The sequence below is a fragment of the Anomaloglossus baeobatrachus genome, chromosome 5, assembly GCF_048569485.1.
Source record: "Anomaloglossus baeobatrachus isolate aAnoBae1 chromosome 5, aAnoBae1.hap1, whole genome shotgun sequence".
NCBI lineage: Eukaryota > Metazoa > Chordata > Amphibia > Anura > Aromobatidae > Anomaloglossus > Anomaloglossus baeobatrachus.
The window spans coordinates 205,714,478-205,742,002 of record NC_134357.1 but is presented as its reverse complement, the minus strand read 5'-3'; the positions used below and the strand labels follow the sequence as shown (position 1 = coordinate 205,742,002).

The 27,525-nt window shown below is 49.7% G+C and overlaps 2 protein-coding genes across 4 annotated transcripts in view; one reads left to right on the top strand and one right to left on the bottom strand.

Annotated features, from left to right (window-relative positions):
- AP3M1 (adaptor related protein complex 3 subunit mu 1) overlaps positions 1–12,563 on the bottom strand; it is a 215,644-nt gene extending 203,081 nt beyond the window's left edge. For all 3 annotated transcript variants that reach the window (XM_075347322.1, XM_075347324.1, XM_075347325.1), the window contains exon 1: positions 12,470–12,563. The gene's annotated coding sequence lies outside the window, so the exon portion shown is untranslated. The remainder of the gene's footprint in view (positions 1–12,469) is intronic.
- Positions 12,564–12,883: 320 nt separating this feature from the next.
- Positions 12,884–27,525, top strand: part of ADK (adenosine kinase) — a 639,077-nt gene continuing 624,435 nt past the window's right edge. The window contains exon 1 of the mRNA XM_075347320.1: positions 12,884–13,141. Within this exon, the coding sequence (XP_075203435.1) occupies positions 13,080–13,141 (62 nt within the window). The 5' untranslated portion in view covers positions 12,884–13,079. The remainder of the gene's footprint in view (positions 13,142–27,525) is intronic.

The window sequence follows — 27,525 nt, the reverse complement described above, 5'->3', positions numbered from 1 at the left end:
CAAACCACATTTACATACCTAGTGATGCCACACATCAAATTCCGATCACTCCAGCCTGGCCCTAATGGGTTTTGGGCAGGGCCAGCTCCAGGTTTTTGTGGGCCCTGGGCGAAAGAGTCTCAGTGGGCCCATACAGGCATACGTACACATATATATTTAAAGAGAAATTCACAAAAACACATATAAATAGACATAAATCTATACACAGTCGTATATACGGACATACATAGATACACATTATACATACATACACAGACACATTAGAGATATTTCTAATATTGGGAAGCCGGCAACAGCCTCATTCATGTCGCCACTTGTTTCCATTCAGCTCCTCCTGGGCATTTGTCGGTGCCACGCTGATTGGTGGCCATCACTAACAGACATGGCTGCACGTAGAGCACACTGACACTGCTATGTGTATACATCCCAAGAGAGGCTGGGGACATACACATTACTAGGGGGCATACATATTACTGAGGAAAGGGGTATACAGCAATGGAGGAGCATACAGCTCCATAGTAGGGCATACAGCTCTAGAAGGGGGCAGTGGCTCTGGGGTGGGAGGGACAAACAGCTCTGAGGTGGGGGGGTGATAAGCAGCTCTGGGGGTATACAGCTCTGGAGTGGACGGTGACATATAACTCTGGGGGGTATACAGCACTGGGTGGGGGGGGGGGACATACAGCTCTGAGAGGGTATAGTAGTATGCAGCCCCCATATTTCTCCATATAGTGTTATGAAGCCCCCATAGTCCTCCATATTGTATTATGTAGCCCCCATATTGCACAATGCAGCCACCATATGGCACTATGCAGCACCCATATAACACTATGCAGCCCCCATATGGCACTATACAGCACCCATATAGCACTATGCAACCCACATATAACATTAAGCAGCCCCCATATAGCACAGTGCAGACCCAGAAAGCATTAGCCACCTTCATGTAGTATACAGCCCGCATATAGCACAATACAGACCCAGATAGCATTAGCCACCTTCATGTAGTATATAGCACAGTGCAGACCCATATAGCATTAGGCATCCTCATGTAATATACAGCCCGCATACAGTACAATACAGACCCAGATAGCATGAAGGCATCCTCATGTAGTATACAGCCAGCATATAGCACAATGCAGACCCAGATAGCATTGGCCACCTTCATGTAGTATACAGCCCACATTTAGCACAATACAGACCCATGTAGCATTAGGCATCGTCATGTACTATACAGCTCGGATATAGCACAATGCAGACCCAGATAGCATTAAACACCCTCATGTACCCTGTGTGCAGAATTATTAGGCAAATGAGTATTTTGGTCACATGATACTTTTTATACATGTTGTCCTACTCCAAGCTGTATAGGCTTGAGAGCCAACTACCAATTAGGTCACAAAACTTGTGACTTGTAGCGATCAGCGACCTCACAGTGGGGGCCAGGTCGCTGGTGCGTGTCACACACTGCAATGTCGCTGGGAGGTCGCTATTACGTCACAAAACCGGTGACGTTACAGCGATATCACTAGCAATGTTGCAGTGTGTAAAGGGGCCTTTACAAGAGTGGCGTGCTCCCTCTCTTATCATTCTCCCTCTGTGTCTGTCGGCTCTTTGACAGCTCAGCAGCGGAGCGCGGTGACGTCAACACTGCACGCCTGCTGAGAGGTCAGTGCAACAGCAGTGGACTCACTGAGGAGACCGGAGCAGCGGAGGAACGAGGAAAAGTATGTATTAATCACTGTGCCCAGACAACTAGGGGGCTGTATACTACACCGTGTGCAGAATTATTAGGCAAGTTGTATTTTAGAGGATTTTTTTTAATATTGATCAACAACTATGTTCTCAATCAACCCAAAAGACTCATAAATATCAAAGCTTAATATTTTTGGAAGTTGGAGTGTTGTTTTTTTTTAGATTTGGCTATCTTAGGAGGATATCTGCTTTTGCAGGTAACTATTACTGTGCAGAATTATTAGACAACTTAATAAAAACCAAATATATTCCTATCTCACTTGTTTCTTTTCACCAGGTAAACCAATATAACTGCACAAAATTTAGAAATAAACATTTCTGGTATGCAAAAACAAAACCCAAAAAAATTAGTGACCAATATAGCCACCTTTCTGTATGATGACACTCAACAGCCTACCATCCATAGATTCTGTCAGTGGCTTGATCTGTTTACGATCAGCATTGTGTGCAGCATCCACCACAGCCTCCCAGACATTGTTCCGAGAGGTGTACTGTTTTCCCTCCCTGTAGATCTCACATTTTATGAGGGACCACAGGTTCTCTATGGGGTTCAGATCAGGTGAACAAGGGGGCCATGTCATTATTTTTTCATCTTTTACACCTTTACTGGCCAGCCACGCTGTGGAGTAGTTGGATGCATGTGATAGAGCATTGCCCTGCATGAAATCATGTTTTTATTGAACGATACTGACTTCTTCCTGTACCACTGCTTGAAGAAGTTGTCTCCCAGAAACTGGCAGTAGGTCTGGGAGTTGAGCTTCACTCCATCCTCAACCCAAAAAGGTCCCACAAGTTCATCTTTGATGATACCAGCCCATACCAGTACCCCACCTCTACCTTGCTGGCGTCTGAGTCGGAGTGGGGCTCTCTGCCCTTTACTGATCCAGCCTATGGCCCATCCATCTGGCCCATCAAGAGTCACTCTCATTTCATCAGTCCATAAAACCTTTGAGAAATCAGTCTTAAGATATTTCTTGGCCCAGTCTTGACATTTTATCTTATGTTTCTTGTTCAAAGGTGGTGGTTTTTCAGCGTTCCTTACCTTGGCCATGTCCCTGAGTAAGGCACACCTTGTGCTTTTTGATACTCCAGTAACATTGCAGCTCTGAAATATGGCCGAACTGGTGGCAAATGGTATCTTGACAGTTTCACGCTTGATTTTCCTCAATTCATGGGCAGTTATGTTGTGCCTTTTTTGCCCAACACGCTTCTTGCGACCCTGTTGGCTATTTGCCATGAAACGCTTGATTGTTCGGTGATCACACTTCAAAAGTTTGGCAATTTTAAGACTGCTGCATCCATCTGCAAGACATCTCACAATTTTGGACTTTTCAGAGCCCATCAAATCTCTCTTCTGACCCATTTTACCAAAGGAAAGTAAGTTGCCTAATAATTAAGACACCTTATATAGGGTGTTGATATCATTACACCACACCCCTCCTCATTACAGAGATGCACATCACCGAATTTACTTAATTGGTAGTTGGCTTTCAAACCTATACAGCTTGGAGTAGGACAACATGTATAAAAAGTATCATGTGACCAAAATACTCATTTGCCTAATAATTCTGCACACAGTGTACATGAGGGTGCCTAATGCTATCTGGGTCTGCATTGTGCTATATGCGGGCTCTATAGTACATGACGATGCCTAATGCTACATGGGTCTGTATACTACATGAAGGTGGCTAATGCTATCTGGGTCTGCATTGTGCTATATGGGGGCTGCTTAATGTTATATGTGGGTTGCATAGTGCTATATGGGTGCTGTATAGAGCCATAGGGGGGCTGCATAGTGTTATATGGGGGCTGCATAGTGTTATATGGGCGCTGCATAGTGTTATATGGGCGCTGCATAGTGCCATATGGTGGCTGCATTGTGCCATATGGTGGCTGCATTGTGCCATATGGTGGCTGCATTGTGCCATATGGTGGCTGCATAATACTACATGGGGGCTACATAATACAATATGGAGGACTATGTGGGCTTCATAACACTATATGGAGAAATATAAGAATTATTCTTACCGATAATTCGGTTTCTAGGACCTTCCACGACAGCATAGGAGGTTGTCTCTCCACGCCCTAATTGGAACAGGAAGTTCAAGAGGTTTAAAAGGACCCTCCCACCTCCCACAGCCAGTGTCTTACAAAGAATCCATAGCATATGAGAAGTACCACACATTCAGGAATATATGAATACAAAGGGGAGGGAATTACCTGCTGTCGTGGAAGGTCCTAGAAACCGAATTATCGGTAAGAATAATTCTTATTTCTCTAGTCCCTTCCACGACAGCATAGGAGGAATACCAAAGAATTGATACCTAGGGGGGGACCACAGCCTGCAGGACCCTCCTGCCAAAGGCCAAATCCCTGTTGGAATCCAGATCCAACCGATAATGCTTCGTGAAAGTATGTAGCGAAGACCACGTAGCCGCCTTGCAGATCTGCTCAGGGGAGGCCCCTGCCCGTTCAGCCCAGGAGACAGAGGTAGCCCTGGTGGAGTGCGCCGTGAATCCAGTAGGTGGAGAGAGATGCTGAGCGAGGTAGGCATCTCTAATTGCCCGTACAATCCAGTTGGCGACGGTACTCTTAGCCACCTTCTTGCCCTTATTGCGGCCAAAGGGCTGGATGAACAGGTTAGAATCAAGGCGCCAAGAAGCAGTAACCTCCAGGTAGTGCAACACTATCCGACGGACATCCAAAGAATGAAACACTTCCTCACCCGGAGTCCGAGGATTCTGACAGAAGGAAGGCAGGACGATGGACTGAGAACGGTGAAAATCCGAAACCACCTTGGGAAGGAAGGAAGGGTCCAGCTGAAAAACAATGCTGTCATCTCTGACGGTCAGGTAAGGTTCCCGAATAGACAAAGCCTGAAGTTCTCCGACTCTGCGAGCAGACGTAATAGCCACAAGAAAAGCAGTCTTGTGAGAAAGAGAACGAATGTTACAAGAGCACAGAGGTTCAAATGGTGACTGAGATAGTCCGGTAAGGACCACATTGAGATCCCAGCGAGGCGTCAGGACACTCTGACGTGGACAGAGTCTACTAGCGGACACAAAGAACCGACGGATCCAACGATGATCTGCCAGAGCCGTGTCAAAGACTGTACTGAGGGCGGACACCTGAATCTTCAGGGTGCTAGGCCGAAGGCCTAAGTCCAATCCACTCTGGAGGAAGTCCAGAATCTGCGCAATATTAGGCCGAAGTGGGTCCGGAGGCCGAGAACCACACCAGGAGGAAAATCTCTTCCAGATTTTGTTGTAAATACTATTAGTCACAGGTTTACGGTTCTTCTGTAGGGTAGCCACAACTTTGTCAGAAAGCCTTTGGGCCTTCAGTGCCCGGGCCTCAGAAGCCAGGCAGCCAAGTTGAGTTTTTGGGGAGCCGGATGGAAAATCGGACCCTGTGACAGTAAGCTGGGGTCCGAACCTAAGAGGACTGGGCCGTCGATTCCTAGCGTCATGACCAGGCTGTACCAACTCCTCCGGGGCCACAGCGGGGCTACCAGTATAGTTGGGACCCCCTCGTCTCTGATCTTCCTCAGGGCCCTTGCAAGAAGAGGAAGAGGGGGGAACGCGTAAGCGAGCCGAAAGGACCACCTGTGGCAGAAAGCGTCTACCCCTAACGCCTCGTCCCATGGGTTCAGGGAGAAATATGTTGCGACCTTGCGATTCCCTGCCGAAGCAAAGAGGTCCACCTCTGGAGCACCCCACCGTGCTACCAGAGAGCAGAACACCGCCTGATCCAGACTCCATTCCCCCGGATGAACATCCTGACGACTCAGGAAATCCGCCTGAAGCTTTAAGGAGCCCTTCAGATGGACCGCAGAGAGGGAGAGCAGAGATTGTTCCGCCCATTGAAAGATTCGGGAGGACACTGACTTCAGGGCGCCTGAGTGTGTACTGCCCTGATGGCGGAGATGTGCCACTGTTGTGACATTGTCTGAATACACCAGGACGTGAGAGTCCCGGACGAGGTCCTGAGCCGCAAGGAGGGCTTCCCTGACTGCCCTGAGCTCCCGGTAGTTGGAGGATTGGGAGCTGACGTAAGGACTCCAGACCCCTTGAAATGGGGAGTTTGCCACCATTGCCCCCCATCCACGTAGGCTGGCATCTGTGGTCAGTGTAACCAGGGGTGTCTGAGTCCAGGCAACCCCCACCTGCAGGTTGGCGGGACGCAGCCACCAGAGAAGGGATGAGGAGACGGACCCAGAGAGGCGAAACAGTCTGTTTAGGGATGACGGGAGTCTGTCCCAATGTGCCAGGATATGATCCTGGAGACACCGAGAATGGGCCTGAGCCCACCTGACTGAGGGAATGCAGGACGTCATGGAACCCAGAGCTGACATAGCCGCTCGAAGCGTCGGGCGAGCCTGCCTGCGAAGCTTTGATATTTTGGCTAACAGAGCTACCCTGTGGCCCTCTGGGAGAAAAGATGCCTGTCTGTCGGAGTCCAGCAGCACTCCGAGAAACTGCCGAGTGGAGGAGGGGGTTAACTGTGATTTTTTGAGATTGGGAATCCATCCCAGGGACCGAAGGATTCCCAAAGACCTTTCCACATGGCTCCGGAGGGTTGGAGCAGATGGAGCCATGAGAAGAAAGTCGTCCAAATATGGAACCAGACAGATACCCTGCAATCTTATGAAGGCGACCACCTCTGCCATGATCTTTGAAAAGATCCTTGGAGCCGAGGAGATCCCGAAGGGAAGTACATTGAATTGGAAATGAAGCACTTCCTCCCCGTGTAGCACCGCAAACCTGAGGTATTGCCTGTGCCCCGGATGGACGGGTACATGGAAGTAGGCGTCTTTCAGATCTATAGAGGCCATCTGGTGGTGTAGACCTATCAGGGGAATAGCTGATTTTACCGACTCCATCTTGAACCGCCGGTACCTGACCTGACGGTTTAGACGTTTTAAATTGATAATTATTCGGACGTCGCCAGACGGCTTCTTGACAAGGAAGAGGCGGGAGTAGTGTCCTACCCCTTCTTCCTGACTCGGGACTGGGGAAACGACCCCCGAGTGCATTAGCTCCATAATCTGTGTGTACAACAGAGCCTGTGAAACTTGCGACGCCAGAGCAGTGACTCGGAGACCCGGACGAAAGGGGGGGGGGGGGGAGAGGAAATCTATGAGGAGACCTTCCGAGACGATCTTCAGAACCCATTGGCAAGTGGTTATGGACCGCCACTGGGGAAGAAACGCCGAGAGTCGTTCCCCCACCCGGGCCGAGTCACTGTTTGTCCTGCTGAGGACGTTGCTGATGGGAAGGGATAAAGATGTTTCTCCCTCTACCCTTGGGATAGCTCCACCTGCCTGCCTTCCCTTTCCCTCTGGGCTGGGAGGCCTGAGGCATCGAGGGACGAAAGGACCGCTTCCTGTTGGGTCTAGGATCGGGCAAGGCCTTACGATCGGTCGCCTTGTCCAGAATATCATCCAGGGCAGGCCCAAACACCAAATCCCCTTTAAACGGAAGGGAGCAAAGCCTCATTTTGGAGGTGGAGTCTCCGCTCCAGGCCTTAAGCCAGAGGGCACGTCTGGCAGAGTTAGAAAGAACCGAGGTCCTGTCCGCCAGGCGGACAGATTCCACCGAGGTATCTGCCAAAAAACTGGTAGCCTTCCTAAGCAAAAGAAGGGATTCCAGTAATTCCTCCCTAGGGGTCCCCTGGGAAATATGAGCCTCCAACTGGTCTAACCACCTAATTAGGGACCTGGATACACAGGTGGAGGCAATGTTAGCCTGAATAGAAGAAGACGATGCTTCCCAGGACCGCTTCATCAGGCCTTCTACCTTCCTATCCATCTGATCCTTCAGTTGGGAAGTATCTTCAAAAGGGAAGAGCCGTTTGCTTAGCTACCCTAGCCACCTGAACGTCTACTCTTGGGACCTCCCAATGTAATCCAGAAGGTTCCAGAGGAAACCGGCGTCTAGGGTCACTCCGTACCCGCCTCTCAGGAAATTCCCATTCTTGAGAGACAATATCCAAAATATTGGTATGAACTGGGAATCCTAACTGTTTGACTGACTTCAGGCCAGCAAACATTTCGTCTTGGATTGAGGGAAGCGACTGCACTTCCTCTAATCCCATAGTGCTCCGAACTGCCCCAATAAGATCCCCCAAATCTTCAGAGGGAAACAGAAAGGACTGGTCAGACCCCCCAGAGGGAAATCCTTCATCAGGACCCTCAGAGGTGGAATCAGCGTCCTCCTGATCAGACGGGGTCGACTGGAGTCTCCTCTTTTTTGGAGGAGAGGGTCCAGGAGCAGGGCCAGGAGCAGGGCCAGGAGCAGGGCCAGGAAGGGAGGCCAGTGAGGCCCTAATCTCCTGTTTCATCATGGACCGCAACTCGTCTATCAGGGACGGTTGTTCGGCCCTAATAATCTGGTCCGTACATTGCTGGCAAAGCTTTTTATCCCATACTGCAGGGAGCTTTTTTATACAGATAGGACATTTTTTAATTTTTTCCATTCTGTCAGGTCTATCAGGCTTATCGGACTTGTCAGCCTTTTCTGACTTCTCAGGCTTCTCTGACTTTTCATTTCTGTCAGTTTTCTTGGTGGCCTTGTCCTCCTAGAAAACACAGACCAGAGAGCCATAAATCATCTGACTGATACCTATGTCCGAGGGACCATCCCCCTCCATACTTACAGTAGCAGGGGGCACACTGGGTTCTGCAGAGGCAGCTGCAGCGGAAGACATGACAGGGAGCACGGTTGCTTACCATGATCTGACGTCTTCGCGGCAGCCCTTATGCAAAAGGGCCTGCCCCTCCCAGTGACTGTAATCGTTCCCCGCCTCCCGCATCCGGTCCTGGACAGGCCGTGTCACCGTCGGCGTGTCCTCCACGCTGCCTCCGCAAACCGGAAGCGCTCGACCGGAAGTCCGCAAGACCGGAAGTCCCGCCCCCGGGAGCACTTCCGGATCGCTCCGGCAGCGTGCATGCAGGAAGCGGCCGGCGGCTCAGGGAGGACGCCGGCCGGGGAGCTCAACAGCCTGCATCACCCCTAAGGAGGCTCCGGAAGGCTGGAGCAACGGTCCCCCACAGCGTGAGGGAACAGCAAGGGAGGAGCGGTGAAGGCCCGACCGATGCTGTCCGGCTTAAGGTAACAGGGGAAGGAAAAAAAAAAAAATTATACTGTAGTTCGCCGGCCACCACAGCATAGGAGAAAAATAAAAACCTCTCCATGCCCCATGGGGACAGGAAAGACACTGGCTGTGGGAGGGTCCTTTTAAACCTCTTGAACTTCCTGTCCCAATTAGGGCGTGGAGAGACAACCTCCTATGCTGTCGTGGAAGGGACTAGAGAAATGGGGGCTGCATACTACTATACCCCCAGAGTTGTATGTCCCCTCCACCCGGTGCTGTATACCCCCTCAGAGCTGTATGTCCCCCCCACCCCAGTGCTGTATACCCCCCAGAGTTGTATGTCACCGTCCACCCCAGAGCTGTATAACCACAGAGCTGCTTATCACCCCCCCACCTCAGAGCTGTTTGTCCCTCCCACCCCAGAGCCACTGCCCCCTTCTAGAGCTGTATGCCCTACTATGGAGCTGTATGCTCCTCCATTGCTGTATACCCCTTTCCTCAGTAATATGTATGCCCCCTAGTAATGTGTATGTCCCCAGCCTCTCTTGTGATGTATACACATAGCAGTGTCAGTGTGCTCTATGTGCAGCCATGTCTGTTAGTGATGGCCACCAATCAGCGTGGCACCGACAAATGCCCAGGAGGAGCTGAATAGAAACAAGTGGGGAGATGAATGAGGCTGTTGCCGGCTTCCCAATATTAGAAAAATCTCTAATGTGTCTGTGTATGTATGTATAATGTGTATCTATGTATGTCCGTATATACCACTGTGTATAGATTTATGTCTATTTATATGTGTTTTTGTGAATTTCTCTTTAAATATATATGTGTACGTATGCCTGTATGGGCCCACTGAGACTCTTTCGCCCAGGGCCCACAAAAACCTGGAGCTGGCCCTGCCCAAAACCCATTAGGGCCAGGCTGGAGTGATCGGAATTTGATGTGTGGCATCACTAGGTATGTAAATGTGGTGTGAGATCAGTGGCCCAAAGCCATTTAACCCCTCAAAAACACCAGTTACTTATTCAAATCTGTGAAAATATGCTGTGTGTCCACTTTGATGCCAGTTCTGATGCTCAGAACTCCTTTGGGCCAGGCTGGAGTCACTTGTTTTTGATTAGGGGCGTCACTAGATATGCAATTGTGGTTTTAGATCAATGGCCCAAAACCATTTAACCCTTTCACTAACATACTTCAGTACCCACTTTGATGCCCATTTGTTTGCCAGTTGTATAATTTTCGCAGCTGATTTTGAGTGTATTTATATTAGGGCACATCAGTGCATTATATATTATTGTGATGTGTTATTTTTGTTGTTAAACGCATAACAAACTGAAAATACTAAATTGCCGAATAAGAAACTAGATGAATAAGAAACCAGCTTCAGCCCCGAATAAGAAACTAGATGAATAAGAAACCAACTTCAGCCCCGAATAAGAAACTGGAGGCATAAGAAACCAGCTTCAGCCCCGAATAAGAAACTGGAGGAATAAGAAACCAACTTCAGCCCCGAATAAGAAACTGGAGGAATAAGAAGCCAACTTCAGCCCCGAATAAGAAACTGGAGGACTAAGAAACCAACTTCAGCCCCGAATAAGAAACTGGAGGACTAAGAAACCAACTTCAGCCCCGAATAAGAAACTGGAGGAATAACAAACCAACTTCAGCCCCGAATAAGAAACTGGAGGAATAAGAAACCAACTTCAGCCCCGAATAAGAAACTGGAGGAATAAGAAGCCAACTTCAGCCCCGAATAAGAAACTGGCGGAATAAGAAACCAGCTTCAGCCCCGAATAAGAAACTGGAGGAATAAGAAACCAACTTCAGCCCCGAATAAGAAACTGGAGGAATAAGAAACCAACTTCAGCCCCGAATAAGAAACTGGCGGAATAAGAAACCAGCTTCAGCCCCGAATAAGAAACTGGAGGAATAAGAAAACAACTTCAGCCCCGAATAAGAAACTGGAGGAATAAGAAACCAGCTTCAGCCCCGAATAAGAAACTGGAGGAATAAGACACTAACTTCAGCCCCGAATAAGAAACTGGAGGAATAAGAAACCAGCTTCAGCCCCGAATAAGAAACTGGAGGAATAAGAAAACAACTTCAGCCCCGAATAAGAAACTGGAGGAATAAGAAACCAGCTTCAGCCCCGAATAAGAAACTGGAGGAATAAGAAACCAGCTTCAGCCCCGAATAAGAAACTGGAGGAATAAGAAACCAACTTCAGCCCCGAATAAGAAACTGGAGGAATAAGAAACCAACTTCAGCCCCGAATAAGAAACTGGAGGAATAAGAAACCAACTTCAGCCCCGAATAAGAAACTGGAGGACTAAGAAACCAACTTCAGCCCCGAATAAGAAACTGGAGGAATAAGAAACCAGCTTCAGCCCCGAATAAGAAACTGGAGGAATAAGAAACCAACTTCAGCCCCGAATAAGAAACTGGAGGAATAAGAAACCAACTTCAGCCCCGAATAAGAAACTGGAGGAATAAGAAACCAGCTTCAGCCCCGAATAAGAAACTGGAGGAATAAGAAACCAGCTTCAGCCCCGAATAAGAAACTGGAGGAATAAGAAACCAACTTCAGCCCCGAATAAGAAACTGGAGGAATAATAAACCAGCTTCAGCCCCGAATAAGAAACTGGAGGAATAAGAAACCAACTTCAGCCCCGAATAAGAAACTGGAGGAATAAGAAACCAGCTTCAGCCCCGAATAAGAAACTGGAGGAATAAGAAACCAGCTTCAGCCCCGAATAAGAAACTGGAGGAATAAGAAACCAGCTTCAGCCCCGAATAAGAAACTGGAGGAATAAGAAACCAACTTCAGCCCCGAATAAGAAACTGGAGGCATAAGAAACCAACTTCAGCCCCGAATAAGAAACTGGAGGCATAAGAAACCAACTTCAGCCCCGAATAAGAAACTGGAGGAATAAGAAACCAGCTTCAGCCCCGAATAAGAAACTGGAGGAATAAGAAACCAGCTTCAGCCCCGAATAAGAAACTGGCGGAATAAGAAACCAGCTTCAGCCCCGAATAAGAAACTGGAGGAATAAGAAACCAGCTTCAGCCCCGAATAAGAAACTGGAGGAATAAGAAACCAACTTCAGCCCCGAATAAGAAACTGGAGGAATAAGAAACCAGCTTCAGCCCCGAATAAGAAACTGGAGGAATAAGAAACCAGCTTCAGCCCCGAATAAGAAACTGGAGGAATAAGAAACCAACTTCAGTATCGTTTGCTTGGGATAGTTTATAGTAAAATAAAGTAAATTGCAGAGGGAACAGGGGTTTCCATATTACTTGTTACCCTAGGTTTATGTCAGGGGTCTGCATGTACTGCGAAGCCTCCCTCCATTTCTATATGCCCTGCACCAAACTGGACTAGGTCAGACCTCGGCTATGTAGGACCGCTCGTGTCTACGGGCTCCCCACCTGTGCGCACTCACCAGCAGAAAACCTGAGGGAAGGACACACAACCCCGGCAGAGCAGTGCAGGGGTGACACCTGCTGCAGACTGCCCAACACCGGCCAAAGTAGCGCAATGTATGTAGCTGATACCTATAAAGTCCACCAACAGTACAGACAATAATCATCACACAATGGCCGCGGCCGCACAAATTACCGAAAGCAATCAATGGAAGGGAGCGGGAACTATAGTATCTTCTGAGCAGCTTGACACATCATCTAGCAGCGGCTGCCTCCACAAAGATGGCACTCAGGCCCCACAGCGGTAGGGCTGCCCGGGCAGCGCCTGCAGAGGAGCCATTTCTACAGATGATTTGTGATTGATATTCTGATGTAGCGCATCAGTAATGTGACGAAAGAAGCCGGCTATTAGGGGAACAGTAACACTGGATTCTATGTTATACTATAACTGTCAGTGATATGCTCACAGCACTTACTGTGCGGGAAGTTACAAGTGGGCGTGACATTACTGCTAAGAACAGGCACCTGCTGTGGGCACCTACCCGAGCGCTGGACACAGTGGTTAGAGGCGATGTGAGGGCGTGGCCGGCCTGCAGGAAGGGCGTGGTCTGCTGGAGAAGCTGAGATCGGGAGGATCGGAGCTCTCCAAGTGAAGACAGTTCCGGAGGGAGGGGAGAAGAAGCCACCGTGGGAGGAGGGCAGAGAGCGGCAAGGACAGAGGGCAGCGCTCAGATAAGCAGCAGGAAGCGTTATTAAAACATTATTTGTACTGTACCGTGTGAGGAGCGTGATTTACTGCAGGCAGCATGAAGGTGGCAGCGGATGAGCCCCAGCCCAAGAAGCTCAGACTGGAGGAGAAGCCTTTAAGGTAACCAGCCGGGAGCGCGCTGTGCGGCCGCTGCATGCACGTGTCTGCTGCTGTGCGCACGGTCCGTTCTACAAGCGCCAGTTATCCCCGGGCTTCTGTGGTGCACGTGTGTGCGGGGTGCTGCTGGTGCACGTGCGTGTGTGCGCGGGGTGCTGCTGGTGCACGTGCGTGTGTGCGCGGGGTGCTGCTGGTGCACGTGCGTGTGTGCGCGGGGTGCTGCTGGTGCACGTGCGTGTGTGCGCGGGGTGCTGCTGGTGCACGTGCGTGTGTGCGCGGGGTGCTGCTGGTGCACGTGCGTGTGTGCGCGGGGTGCTGCTGGTGCACGTGCGTGTGTGCGCGGGGTGCTGCTGGTGCACGTGCGTGTGTGCGCGGGGTGCTGCTGGTGCACGTGCGTGTGTGCGCGGGGTGCTGCTGGTGCACGTGCGTGTGTGCGCGGGGTGCTGCTGGTGCACGTGCGTGTGTGCGCGGGGTGCTGCTGGTGCACGTGCGTGTGTGCGCGGGGTGCTGCTGGTGCACGTGCGTGCGTGCGCGCGGGGTGCTGCTGGTGCACGTGCGTGCGTGCGCGCGGGGTGCTGCTGGTGCACGTGCGTGCGTGCGCGCGCGCGGGGTGCTGCTGGTGCACGTGCGTGCGTGCGCGCGGGGTGCTGCTGGTGCACGTGCGTGCGTGCGCGCGGGGGTGCTGCTGGTGCACGTGCGTGCGGGGTGCTGCTGGTGCACGTGCGTGCGTGCGCGCGGGGTGCTGCTGGTGCACGTGCGTGCGTGCGCGCGGGGTGCTGCTGGTGCACGTGCGTGCGTGCGCGCGGGGTGCTGCTGGTGCACGCACGTGCGTGCGCGCGGGGTGCTGCTGGTGCACGTGCGTGCGCGCGGGGTGCTGCTGGTGCACGTGCGTGCGCGCGGGGTGCTGCTGGTGCACGTGCGTGCGTGCGCGCGGGGTGCTGCTGGTGCACGTGCGTGCGTGCGCGCGGGGTGCTGCTGGTGCACGTGCGTGCGTGCGCGCGGGGTGCTGCTGGTGCACGTGCGTGCGTGCGCGCGGGGTGCTGCTGGTGCACGTGCGTGCGTGCGCGCGGGGTGCTGCTGGTGCACGTGCGTGCGTGCGCGCGGGGTGCTGCTGGTGCACGTGCGTGCGTGCGCGCGGGGTGCTGCTGGTGCACGTGCGTGCGTGCGCGCGGGGTGCTGCTGGTGCACGTGCGTGCGTGCGCGCGGGGTGCTGCTGGTGCACGTGCGTGCGTGCGCGCGGGGTGCTGCTGGTGCACGTGCGTGCGTGCGCGCGGGGTGCTGCTGGTGCACGTGCGTGCGCGCGCGCGGGGTGCTGCTGGTGCACGTGCGTGCGCGCGCGCGCGCGGGGTGCTGCTGGTGCACGTGCGTGCGCGCGCGCGGGGTGCTGCTGGTGCACGTGCGTGCGCGCGCGGGGTGCTGCTGGTGCACGTGCGTGCGCGCGCGCGGGGTGCTGCTGGTGCACGTGCGTGCGCGCGCGCGGGGTGCTGCTGGTGCACGTGCGTGCGCGCGCGCGGGGTGCTGCTGGTGCACGTGCGTGCGCGCGCGCGGGGTGCTGCTGGTGCACGTGCGTGCGCGCGCGCGGGGTGCTGCTGGTGCACGTGCGTGCGCGCGCGCGGGGTGCTGCTGGTGCACGTGCGTGCGTGCGCGCGGGGTGCTGGGGCTTCTTCTGCGCGTGTATACGGGGTGCTGCTTCTGGAGCATGCGTGTGCGGGCTGGTGGTGCTGCTGCTGTGCCATAGACTGGCATGGGTTTGAGTGCTATTGACTACAGTGGTAAAAAAAAAAACTGGTGTGAATGAGACCTAAGGGTGAAACATGGACTGTACTCGGCTCACAATAGCTGGCCTAACCTAACTGCCTCCTGCCATATGCACGACACCTAACAAAAACCATAATGGGAAGAACCTCCTAGAAGAGAGAAGAAAAGTTACATTATAAGGCTTAAAGGGAATCTGTCACCAGGTTTTTGCTCCCTCATCTAAGAGCAGCATAATATAGAGAGAGACCCTGTTTCCAGCAAAGTGTCACTTACTGAGCTGTTGCTGTCATTTTGATAAAATCAATGTTATCTCTGCTGCAGAACTCATAACTATGCTGGACTACCTGGCAGCATGCCAAGTAGTCCTGTAATGATAATCTACTGCTGATTAAACAGTGATTTTATCAAAACTACACTAAGCAGCTCAGTAAGTGACACATTGCTGGATTCAGGATCTCTGCCCCTACATTATGCTGCTCTCAGATTAGGTTGCAAAAATCTGCTGACAGATTCCCTTTAATACTATACATGACAGTCCAGTTCAAGAAGTACTAGTGGCTGGAGACCAATATTGAATAAGGCATGTAGTGCTACAGGTGGATGCAGGGCCAATTCACGATAACATGGAAGTGTAAGAACAGCTGGCCAACCGGCAGGGCAGGGTAAAAAGTTGACTAGCCCTTGTCCTACATTCTGACCTGACAGTGGTTCTGGTACACACATGGCGCCCCCACTCCTTGTCATCTAACCCTGATAGATGTAAGGTGAACAAGGAGGCCTTATTGTCTCGATCCAGTCTCCTGCAGGGCAGACACCCCAATATTTTGGTGATAGAACCTTCTTATCACATCCAACTGGATGGCTGTTACTCCTCTGATGAACCTCTGAATCGTAGAAGGGGAAACACAGGATCCAAAGATGCTGAGGGCTAAACAAGGGGCACATGTTGTTCTTTGGGTGATAGATTCTTTGTGAACCTCACAATCCGCAGGACACCTTTGAAAATACCCTGCTGACAGACTGATACATGGTGCACTATTTATTATTTTTTATTATAGCGCTATTTATACCATGGCGCTTTACTATAAGGCTGTGTGCACACGTTGCGTTTTTTACCGCGGAAACGCTGCGTTTAGAACCGCAGCGTTTCAGTGGCAAATTGCATGCGTTCAGCTTTCCCAGCAAAGTGTATGAGAAAGCCGAAAAATCAGTGCACACGCTGCATTTCTAAACGCAGCGTTTTGGATGCCAAAAATCGTTGCGGAAAGAAAAGCAGCATGTCACTTCTTTTTGTGCGATGTGGCTGCGTTCTCTCCCCCATTGAATCAATGATGTGGGGTCAGAACGCAGCTACACCGCAGTGAGCTGCTTTTTGTGTTGCGGTCCGCGGCCTTTGTCGGCACGCCAGAACGCAGGCATTTACCTGGAAGTGAGGTCAAGAGGATTCCTGTTGACCTCACTTCCTGGCAAAGTCCAGGAAAGCCCCCGGTGTCTCCAAAGTGCCCGCCCCGACCCCCCTCCCGAAAATCCAACATGGCCGCGCGCACAGTAGCGCACCGGCCGCCCTGCTCCTATGATTTCTGTCGCATGTGCAATAACACATGCGACAGAAAAATGCCCCCCAGGCCCTGCCCGGTCACCCCCTATTTCCCCGGTATTCCCCCTCACCTGTCCGGTCGCAGCGCTGATCCCCCGCGGCCCCCTCCTCCTTCACAGTGCACGCTGGCCGGTCACATGAGCAGAGCAGCTGACAGCCAGTACTGTGTTCAGTGTGAGCTGTGCTGGCTGCTCGGCACTCTGCAGCTGTGACCCGGGGAGAGTGGGTGCAGATTTTTGGCACCCACTCTCCTCAAATGGAGGGTCTGCCCTCCTAGAAAATGGGGGATACGTTCCCTGAACGTGCCCCCATATTCTAGAAGGTCCAGAGGCGACGTGGGACGTCCATATGGATTTCTGCGGACCCATTTTTTTCAAATTTTTTGAATAAATTGGAGAACAAGGGAATGATTTGGGGAGTGTTTTTTCTAATAAAAAATTTTTTGTCATTTTTTTTTTGCTTTTGTTTACTGTCAATTAGTTATGTCGGGTATCTGATAGACGCCGTGACATCACTAATTGCTGGGCTTGATGCCAGGTGACATTACACATCTGGTATCAACCCCATTTATTACCCCGTTTGCCAACGCACCAGGGCGCGGGATGAGCTGGGGCGAAGCGCCAGGATTGGCGCATCTAATGGATGCGCCACTTCTGGGGCGGCTGCGGCCTGCTATTTTTAGGTTGGGAAGAGTCCGATAACCATGGCTCTTCCCACCCTGAGAATACCAGACCCCAGCTGTCAGCTTCACCTTGGCTGGTGATCTAATTTGGGGGGACCCCACGTTATTTTTTTTTTTTAATTCTTTATTTATAAATAAAAAAAAAAAAGCCTGGGGAGCCCTCCAAATTGATCACCAGCCAAGATGAAGCTGCCAGCTGTGGTTTGCAGGCTACAGCTGTCTGCTTTACCCTGACTGGCTATCAAAAATAGGGGGGACCCCACGCCATTTTTTTCATTGTTTCATTTTTTTCATTGTTTTTTTTTTTTTATTGGATAAATACTAAGCTAGGCACCCTTTAGTGCCACATGAAAGGTACTAAAGGTGCCAGCTTAGAATATGCAGGCGGGGGTGGGACGTTATATATATTTGACATCCATTCATCCATTGACGCTTTTTAGGTTGTGTGCCCACAATCAGGGTTTGCAGCGTTATGGGCGCTGAGTGTTTTCCCTGCGTCCATAACGCTGCGTTGTGCAGTAGAAGCACAGTGGAAGGATTTTTAGAAATCCCATGCCCACTGTGCTTCTTTTCTCCACAGCATAAACTGACCGGTGGCGCAGCTTCCCGAGCCTCAGCATGTCAGTTTATGCAGGTAGCATAGAGCTCCACAGCAGCCTGAACCCAAATCGTGGGCATGGGCAGCTGCAGGAAGGCTGACACTGTGTGTACTAGATGCCGTGTCGCTGGATCATGGCCACATAGCCTTAGGCCTCTTTCACACGTCAGTGATTCTGGTACGTTTGTGCTTTTTTTTTTAAACGTACCAGAATCACTGACATACGCAGACGCATTATAATGAATGGGTCTGCTCACACGTCAGTGATTTTTCACTGCATGTGTCTCCGTGCGGCGTACCCGCGTGTGCGTGATTGCCGCACGGAGACATGCCCATTTTTTTCTGGCATCACTGATGTTCCACGGACCACGCAGTGGTGTGGTCCGTGAAACACGTGCCAGAAAAAAACGTGCTTTTAAAATAAAAATCATTTTAACTCACCCGGCGTCCAGCGATGTCCTCTGCAGCCCGTGCAGCTTGCTGCTTCTGAGCCGGCTGATTACTGTCGCGCATATTCATGATGCACGACACAGCCGACCCGGAAGCAGCTGCTGCGGGGGTCAAGGCCGGCTGGATGCTGCACCGCGGGAGCGATCAGCACCATGGAGAGCGGGAGCGGGCACAGGTGAGTTAATCTCTAAGTGCAATCACGGGCCACGGAGAACGGAGCCCGGATTGCACTTAGACAACCCATGTGTGCCGTGATTCACGCACACGGAGGGACATTTGCGTGTTTTACACGCCAGTGAAAAACGTCAGTGTTTTTCACTGACGTGTGAAACGGGCCTAAAAGTGAGAATATTGTTGCTACAGCAACATTTTGGGGGAAGTTGCTGTGGATTCAAAATGCTTAATATACTCCAGAATAAAATCCTTGAGGGGTGCAGATTCCAAAATGGGGTCACTTGTGGGGGTTTTCTGACGTATAGGTACCCAAGGGGCTCTGCTAATGTGACATGGTGCGCGAAGTTTATTTCAACTTTTCCAAAATTCAAATGGTGCTCCTTCCATTCCAAGCCCTCCCATTTATCCAAACAGAATGTGGAGAAGGAAATGACATCACAGGTTTTCTTTTCCAAAGGTCTGTGTTCAACCAACTTTATTAACACTGACAAGTCTTAAAAAACGCACCTAAAAAAAACGCATGAAAAAAACGCATGCGTTTTCGATGCCTTTTTCTCAAAAAGCATTGTTTACAATTCTCCCCTCTGCCAGAGGGTGCGTTTTTTCCGCGCTGAAAAAAAAGCAACGTGTGCACATAGGCTATGTGCGCACTCTGCGTTTCTGCACATTTTTTGGGTGCAGTTTTGGTCTCAAAACTGCCTGAATTTCCTTCCCAGCAAAGTCTGAGATTTCATTTTTGCTGTCCGCACGTTGCAAGTTTTTTTGGCTGTATCTTTGTGGTCACCATAAAGATGCAGCATGTCAATTCTTTTTGCGTCTTTCACTGCGTTTTAAACCAATTAAATGCATTGGACAAAAACGCAGCAAAAAAATGCATGTTTTGTTGTTTTTTTTTTTTATGTATATTTCCTATGGGTGCGTTCTTGTGCATTTTCTTAGGGGCCAAAAATGCTCCATCTTTGTGCTCAGAAAAAAAAAAAAACGCAGCGTGCGCACATAGCCCAAATACCTATTTGGGCTCTGTGCACGCTGCATCTTTGTGGGGACCACAAACATGCAGCATTTTGATGGTGTTTTGATGCGTTTTTTTACCCCGTTTTTGCACAATGTGTTTAAGTCAAATCTATTGACTGGAATGGCACAAAAATGCATAAAGAATTGACATGTTGCAGTGATCACCACAAGACGCAGCCAATAAAAACTACAACATGTGGACAGCAAAAATGTAGTCTCATAAACTTTGCTGGGGAAGGAAATTCATGCAGTTTTGAGACCAAAACAGCAGCCAAAAAAACGCAGCATGTGCACAGGGCCTTATCTTCCCAGATGTTTTGTCATACAAGCTTCTGCTATCTAATACATGCTATATTTCTACACACTACATAGTGTGAACTAGGGATTCTATCAGGGTTAGGTGAAATGGGTGTGGGGACATATGTGAGAATCAGGGTGCACCACCCACATGGTTAGCTGGGGTCAGGAACCCTTTCATAAAGCAAACCTCTGTGCCACTCACATTGGACTGTCAGTCATATTGCCCTTCACTGACTGTGTGAGACCTGATCTGGTTTATGGTGAGCAGGATATTCCACATTGTCCTAGGTATTAGGAGACAGAATGTGCTGCAATAGCTCTTTGATACACACTCAAAAGTTAGAGATATTTGGCTTTCGGATGAAATTTCTGTAAAACTTTAAAAGTTCAGGCTACAGTGATACTTTATCATGAAACTAGAAGCATGCAATGGTAATTTCCTTAGCTCATACAATTTATTGAAACAAAACCAAAGGACAGTGGTGGATATATCTCCCCAAAAATGAATCATATGGCCTTGAGCATCAATTACAGCTTGACCACGTCTGCTGAGGGATGGCATCCCACTCTTCTTGAAGGGCAGCCCTCAGGTCATTGAGGTTCTGGGATATAGAGTTATGAGCCTCTACACAGCAACTCTGGTTATCCCATACGTTTTCTCTAGGATTCTGGTCGGAAGAAGTGCAGGCCACTACATATGAGGTACCCCAGTGTCCAACAGCCATTCCCTAACGATTAGAGATGAGCGAACCGGTCGCGATTCGGCTCGAGCTCTGTTTGCCGAACTGAGGTCTGGTTCGAGTTCGGTTCGGCGAACCACTCGAACCCATAGGAAACAATGGGAGGCTATCACAAACACATAAAAACGCATTACACAAATGTACATATACAGTTAATAAACATTGCCATAACACTTACCTGTACCCGGGACGCGTCCTGCACTCTGTCTCCTGCCGCTATTCCTCCCGATAATCGCTGCGTCTTCCTGGTAACCAGCAGTGATGCAGGACCTATGTGACGTCATCAAAATAGCATGGGACCAGTCACGTGTCTGTTATCTCATTGGCTACAGATTGGTCACATGACTGACGTCTCATGCTAGGACCTGTCATTGCATCGCTCTGTTACACGGTGCACGTTTGTGTATCGCCGTGTACCAGCGACATGCTCTAGCACCACGGTCGACTCCCCGCTCTGCTTCCCCGTTCCCTTAAGGTACCATCACACTAAGCGACGCTCCAGCGATCCCACCAGCAACCTGACCTGGCAGGGATCGCTGGAGCGTCGCTACATGGGTTGCTGGTGAGCTGTCACACAGGCAGATCTCACCAGCAACCAGTGACCAGCCCCCAGCCAGCAGGACGTGTGGAAGTGATGCTGCGCCTGGTAACTAAGGTAAATATCGGGTAACCAACCCGATATTTACCTTGGTTACCAGTGCACACCGCTTAGCGCTGGCTCCCTGCACTCCTAGCCAGAGTACACATTGGGTTAATTTAACCCGATGTGTAGTCTGGCTACAGTGCCTACAAGTAGTATTCAACCCCCTGCAGATTTAGCAGGTTTACACATTCGGAATTAACTTGGCATTGTGACATTTGGACTGTAGATCAGCATGGAAGTGTGAAATGCACTGCAGCAAAAAAGAATATTATTTCTTATTTTTTTTTTTTAAATTGTGAAAAGTTTATTCAGAGGGTCATTTATTATTCAACCCCTCAAACCACCATAATTCTGTTTGGTTCCCCTAAAGTATTAAGAAGTATTTAAGGCACAAAGAACAATGAGCTTCACATGTTTGGATTAATTATCTCTTTTTCCAGCCTTTTCTGACTAATTAAGACCCTCCCCAAACTTGTGAACAGCACTCATACTTGGTCAACATGGGAAAGACAAAGGAGCATTCCAAGGCCATCAGAGACGAGATCGTGGAGGGTCACAAGGCTGGCAAGGGGTACAAAACCCTTTCCAAGGAGTTGGGCCTACCTGTCTCCACTGTTGGGAGCATCATCCGGAAGTGGAATGCTTATGGAACTACTGTTAGCCTTCCACGGCCTGGAAAGCCTTTGAAAGTTTCCACCCGTGCCGAGGTCAGGCTTGTCCAAAGAGTCAAGGCTAACCAAAGGACAACAAGGAAGGAGCTCCGGGAAGATCTCATGGCAGTGGGGACATTGGTTTCAGTCAATACCATAAGTAACGTACTCCACCGCAATGGTCTCCATTCCAGACGAGCCCGTAAGGTACCTTTACTTTCAAAGCGTCATGTCAAGGCTCGTCTACAGTTTGCTCATGATCACTTGGAGGACTCTGAGACTGACTGGTTCAAGGTTCTCTGGTCTGATGAGACCAAGATCGAGATCTTTGGTGCCAACCACACACGTGACGTTTGGAGACTGGATGGCACTGCATACGACCCCAAGAATACCATCCCTACAGTCAAGCATGGTGGTGGCAGCATCATGCTGTGGGGCTGTTTCTCAGCCAAAGGGCCTAGCCATCTGGTCCGCATCCATGGGAAGATGGATAGCACGGCCTACCTGGAGATTTTGGCCAAGAACCTCTGCTCCTCCATCAAGGATCTTAAGATGGGTCATCATTTCATCTTCCAACAAGACAATGACCCAAAGCACACAGCCAAGAAAACCAAGGCCTGGTTCAAGAGGGAAAAAATCAAGGTGTTGCAGTGGCCTAGTCAGTCTCCTGACCTTAACCCAATTGAAAACTTGTGGAAGGAGCTCAAGATTAAAGTCCACATGAGACACCCAAAGAACCTAGATAACTTGGAGAAGATCTGCATGGAGGAGTGGGCCAAGATAACTCCAGAGACCTGTGCCGGCCTGATCAGGTCTTATAAAAGACGATTATTAGCTGTAATTGCAAACAAGGGTTATTCCACAAAATATTAAACCTAGGGGTTGAATAATAATTGACCCACACTTTTATGTTGAAAATGTATTAAAATTTAACTGAGCAACATAACTTGTTGGTTTGTAAGATTTATGCATCTGTTAATAAATCCTGCTCTTGTTTGAAGTTTGCAGGCTCTAACTTATTTGCATCTTATCAAACCTGCTAAATCTGCAGGGAGTTGAATACTACTTGTAGGCACTGTATACACACGCTGGCTCTGCCTCCCTCATGCTGCTCGGTCACACACACAGTATATACACACTGTACACACAGTATATAGTACAGTCATATGAAAAAGTTTGGGCACCCCTATTAATGTTAACCTTTTTTCTTTATAACAATTTGGGTTTTTGGAACAGCTATTTCAGTTTCATATATCTAATAACTGATGGACTGAGTAATATTTCTGGATTGAAATGAGGTTTATTGTACTAACAGAAAATGTGCAATCCGCTTTTAAACAAAATTTGACCAGTGCAAAAGTATGGGCACCTCAACATAAAAGTGACATTAATATTTTGCAGATCCTCCTTTTGCAAAAATAACAGTCCCTAGTCGCTTCCTGTAGCTTTTAATGAGTTCCTGGATCCTGGATGAAGGTATATTTGACCATTCCTGTTTACAAAACAATTCCAGTTCAGTTAAGTTTGGTCGCCGAGCATGGACAGCCACTTCAAATCATCCCACAGATGTTCAATGATCTTCAGGTCTGGGGACTGGGATGGCCATTCCAGAACATTGTAATTGTTCCTCTGCATGAATGCCTGAGTAGATTTGGAGCGGTGTTTTGGATCATTGCTTGCTGATATATCCATCCCCTGCGTAAGGGCTGCTTCTCACTTGTGAGTTTCTCGCAGTAGTGCAATGCGAGAAAATCTCGCATTGGAATCGGACACATGTTAGTGAATGATTCAGCTCTCATCTGCGATTTTTTTTTTTTTTTTTTCTCAGTCCAAATCGGACTGAGAAAAAAATCGCAGCATGCTGCTTTTTTGCGAGTTTCTACTGCGAGTCTCTCCAATTTTAGTCTATGGGAGCGTGTAAATAATCGGATGTCACGGGACGGCACTCACACCATCCTAGTGTCATCCGATTTTCTAAAATACATTTCTCGCATGTTTCCTAAAACACTGGAAACGAGTGATGTCTCACAATGTCTGTCAATCACTATTCTCTGTCAGTCGGTCTCTCCCTCTCGGTCTCTATTCTCTCTGTGTCGATCACTATCTCTGTCCCTCAGTCTCTGTCCCATGTCGGTCTATCCCTCTCCCCCCCTCTCTCATACTCACTGATCCCCAATCACCACCGCGGCGCTGCGCGGCGTTCACACTGCTTGAAAAAGCCGGCCGCTCATTAAACAATCTCGTCTTCCCTGCTTTACCCGCCCACCGGCACCTATGATTGGTTGCAGTCAGACACGCCCCCACGCTGAGTGACAGCTTTCTCACTGCAACCATTCACAGCAGCCGGTGGGCGTGTCTATGCTGTGCAGTAAAATAAATAAATAAATAATTAAAAAAAATGGAGTGCGGTCCCCCCCAATTTTTTTTTTTTTTTTTTAAATTCTTTATTTTAAAGCCAAACTCGTATCAAACAATACATCCCCTGCTCCCAACTGGGACGCAGGTATTATTACAGAAATGATGGTAATATATATACAAACAGTCAGCACACATATGCAATTCCCATCTCCACTACTACTCAAGTCTGGCCCAGTTTACATCTTTTATAAGCCGACCCAACTTTAGGGAAGTAGGGAGAAGAGCGAAGAAAAAGAAGTCAAAGCCTGAAAAAGATTGAAGGCCTGTAGAGAAAGAGAGAAATAGAGAAAGGGGTGGAAGAAGAAAGCAGGAAGGAAGATCGGGGAATAGTGTGGAAAAGGAAAGAAGAGAGGGGGAGAAAGAAAGAGAGAAGGAGAGAGAAAGAAAAAAAAAAAAAAAAAAAGGGGGGGGTAAATCACTACTCCTGAGGTTCCAAGAGCAAGTCCGCATATTCCGCCGAGTAGGTGAACTCCATCCATGGAAACCATGTCCGATAAAAGTCCTCCTGACGATCGTTAATAGAGGATGTCAAATCCTCCATGTACATCAGATCGTTAATCCGCGAGACCCACTGTGTCACCGTGGGGGGGGTAGTAGACTTCCAACCAAGCGGGATGCAAGACCTGGCCGACATGACCAGAAATCTAAGCAAAGATCGCCTATATTTAGAGACCGGGAGTTCGGAAAGCTGTAGAATGAACAGCTCCGGACCCAATGTCTCAGTAGTACCGGTCACTCGTCTGATTACCTCCCCCACTTCTGACCAAAACCGCTGCAACGAAGGGCAGGACCAGAAAATGTGCATAAAATCACCCTCCCCCAGACCGCATCTCCAACAAACTGGGTCAACTGAGGGAAACATTCTATGGAGTCTGGTCGGGACCCTGTACCACCTAGCCAACAGTTTGTAGTTAGCTTCCAACAGTCTGGAACTGATCGAAGTTCTATGTGCCAGCTGGAGAATGTTGTTTCTTTGTGAGTCAGATAAACTAATCCCCAGGTCCCTCTCCCACTGCAGCAGGTAGGCCGGGGGGGGCAAATCCCCCGGATCTGATAGCATATTATATACCAGAGATAGTGAGTGCCGTAAGACTCCCTCTCCCAGGCACAACTTTTCAAACCCCGTAGGAGGTCCGACATATCGACTGAAGCGAGGGAGGGAGTGCATGTAGTGCCTCAACTGCATAGCCCTCCAATCCCCCAGGGGACCCGAAGGCAAGAAGCCCCGGATATCCGCTAGTGAAAGCCAATCCCCCTCTCTACCCAGATGACAAGCTCTGAATTTGCCCCCTTGAACCCACTTTCTGAAGACCGGGTCCGAAAGACCAGGACGGAATTCCGGGTCACCCAGAATGGGTGTCATAGGAGAAGGCACTGGCAAAAGGAGTCGTCTGACCTCCCCTATCGCACAGCATTCAAGAGTGGCGCCAATGGTAGGATGGGATCTCAGAGCCGGCAGGGAGAGGTTCAAAAGCCAGGGGATGGCCGGGAGATGTATTTCCGAGAAACTCTGTTCTAGGGCCACCCATGGCTTTGTGCCGGAATGACGGCACCAGTCCAATACCCTAACCATGTGCGTGGCCAAATAATACTTTTTGAGGTCTGGGATACCCAAGCCTCCCCTACTCTTAGGTCTGCACAAAAGAGACCGGGAAAGTCTCGCAGGCTTGTTGGCCCAGATAAATTTGATCTGTAGAGAGGCCAGTTCCTTGAAGAAAGAGCTAGGGATTTTAATCGGCAAGGATTGGAAGAGGTATAAGAGACGTGGCAGGATATTCATCTTCAAAATTGCACATCTCCCGAACCATGTGAAGTAGCCCTTCCCCCAGTTAGCGCAATCTTTCCCAATTGACTGCAGAAGCGGGAGATAATTCAACTTGTAAATTTGACTAGGGTCCGCAGTCAACTGGACTCCCAAATACTTCAGGGACTGGCTAGCCCACCTAAACTCGAACGCAGATTGTAGCGATGTGACTTGCTCAAGGGGAAGAGATATATTTAGGGCCTCCGATTTTGACATATTAATTTTAAAGTTGGATAGAGAGGAGTATGTTTCCAACTCTCTCAGAAGGTTAGGGAGGGAAACCCGCGGGTTGGTAATAAAAAAAAGCAAATCGTCCGCATAAGCCGCTATTTTATAAGTAGAACCTGAGGCGTTAGGGCCCGAAATGTTAACGTTACTTCTGATCCGACTGAGCAGGGGTTCCAGAGTCAATATGAAAATCAGGGGCGAGAGAGGACAGCCCTGTCTTGTTCCATTGCGAATGGGGAATCTCTCTGAAAGGAGACCGTTCACTCTGACTGCTGCCGAAGGGATGCTGTACAGGGAGCAAATCCAAGCAAGCATCATACTCCCCAACCCCACAGCCCGCAAGACCTCCTCCATAAAAATCCAGTTAACTCTGTCGAACGCTTTTTCTGCGTCGGTTGACAGAAGCATCAAAGGCAGCCCATCGGATTTAGCCTTGTGTATTATGTTCAAAGCCTTAGTCGTATTGTCCCTTGCTTCCCTACCCATCATGAACCCCGCCTGGTCTGGGTGAACAATCTCCCCCAGCAATGGGGAAAGTCTATCCGAAAGAATCCTAGTGAAGAGCTTCAGGTCTGTGTTGAGGAGAGAAATGGGTCGATAACTAGAGCACGAAGTAGGGTCTTTGCCCTCTTTGGGGATAACTACAATATTAGCAGCCAGGGTATCCCTTGGCAAGGGGACAGCTTCAGCATGTGGGCCATGGTTAAATGCTGAGAGAAACGGGGAAATCAAAATGGAATCCAACTTTTTGTAATAGAGCAGAGGAAAACCATCCGGGCCAGGGGCCTTGCCTGTGGGAGATTTTTTAAGTGCGGACCAGTATTCCTCCTCCGAGATGGGCCTTTCCAGATCAGCCGCAGCCTCCGGCTTGAGACAACCCAAGCCGGAGTCCGCGATGTACTTCCGTATACGGCTACGCAATTCCGTCCTGGCCTTCCCAGACCGCCCCTCATCAACTGCATAAAGGGTGGAATAAAAATCTTTAAAAGCGGAGGCAATGTCTTTCGGCAGAGTAGCCCACCTGTCTCCCGCGATGTGCACCTTCGAAACATATCCTCTCGCTCTCTGAGTCCTCAGAGCTCTAGCCAGGGCCCTGCCACTCTTATTGCCAAATTCATAGAAATGCCGTCTGCACCTAGCCAATGTTCCCCTAGCCTTATAATATAGCAGGGACCGCAACTCCTCCCTCTTCTTGACCAAAATGGCCCCCACGTCCCCTCCCAGAGACCCCTTGTGGATTGCCTCCAACTCTCTAATGTCTGTCAGAAGGGATGTAACCTTAGCCTCTCTTTCTCTCTTCAGACGTGCCCCATGTTTGATGAACAGGCCCC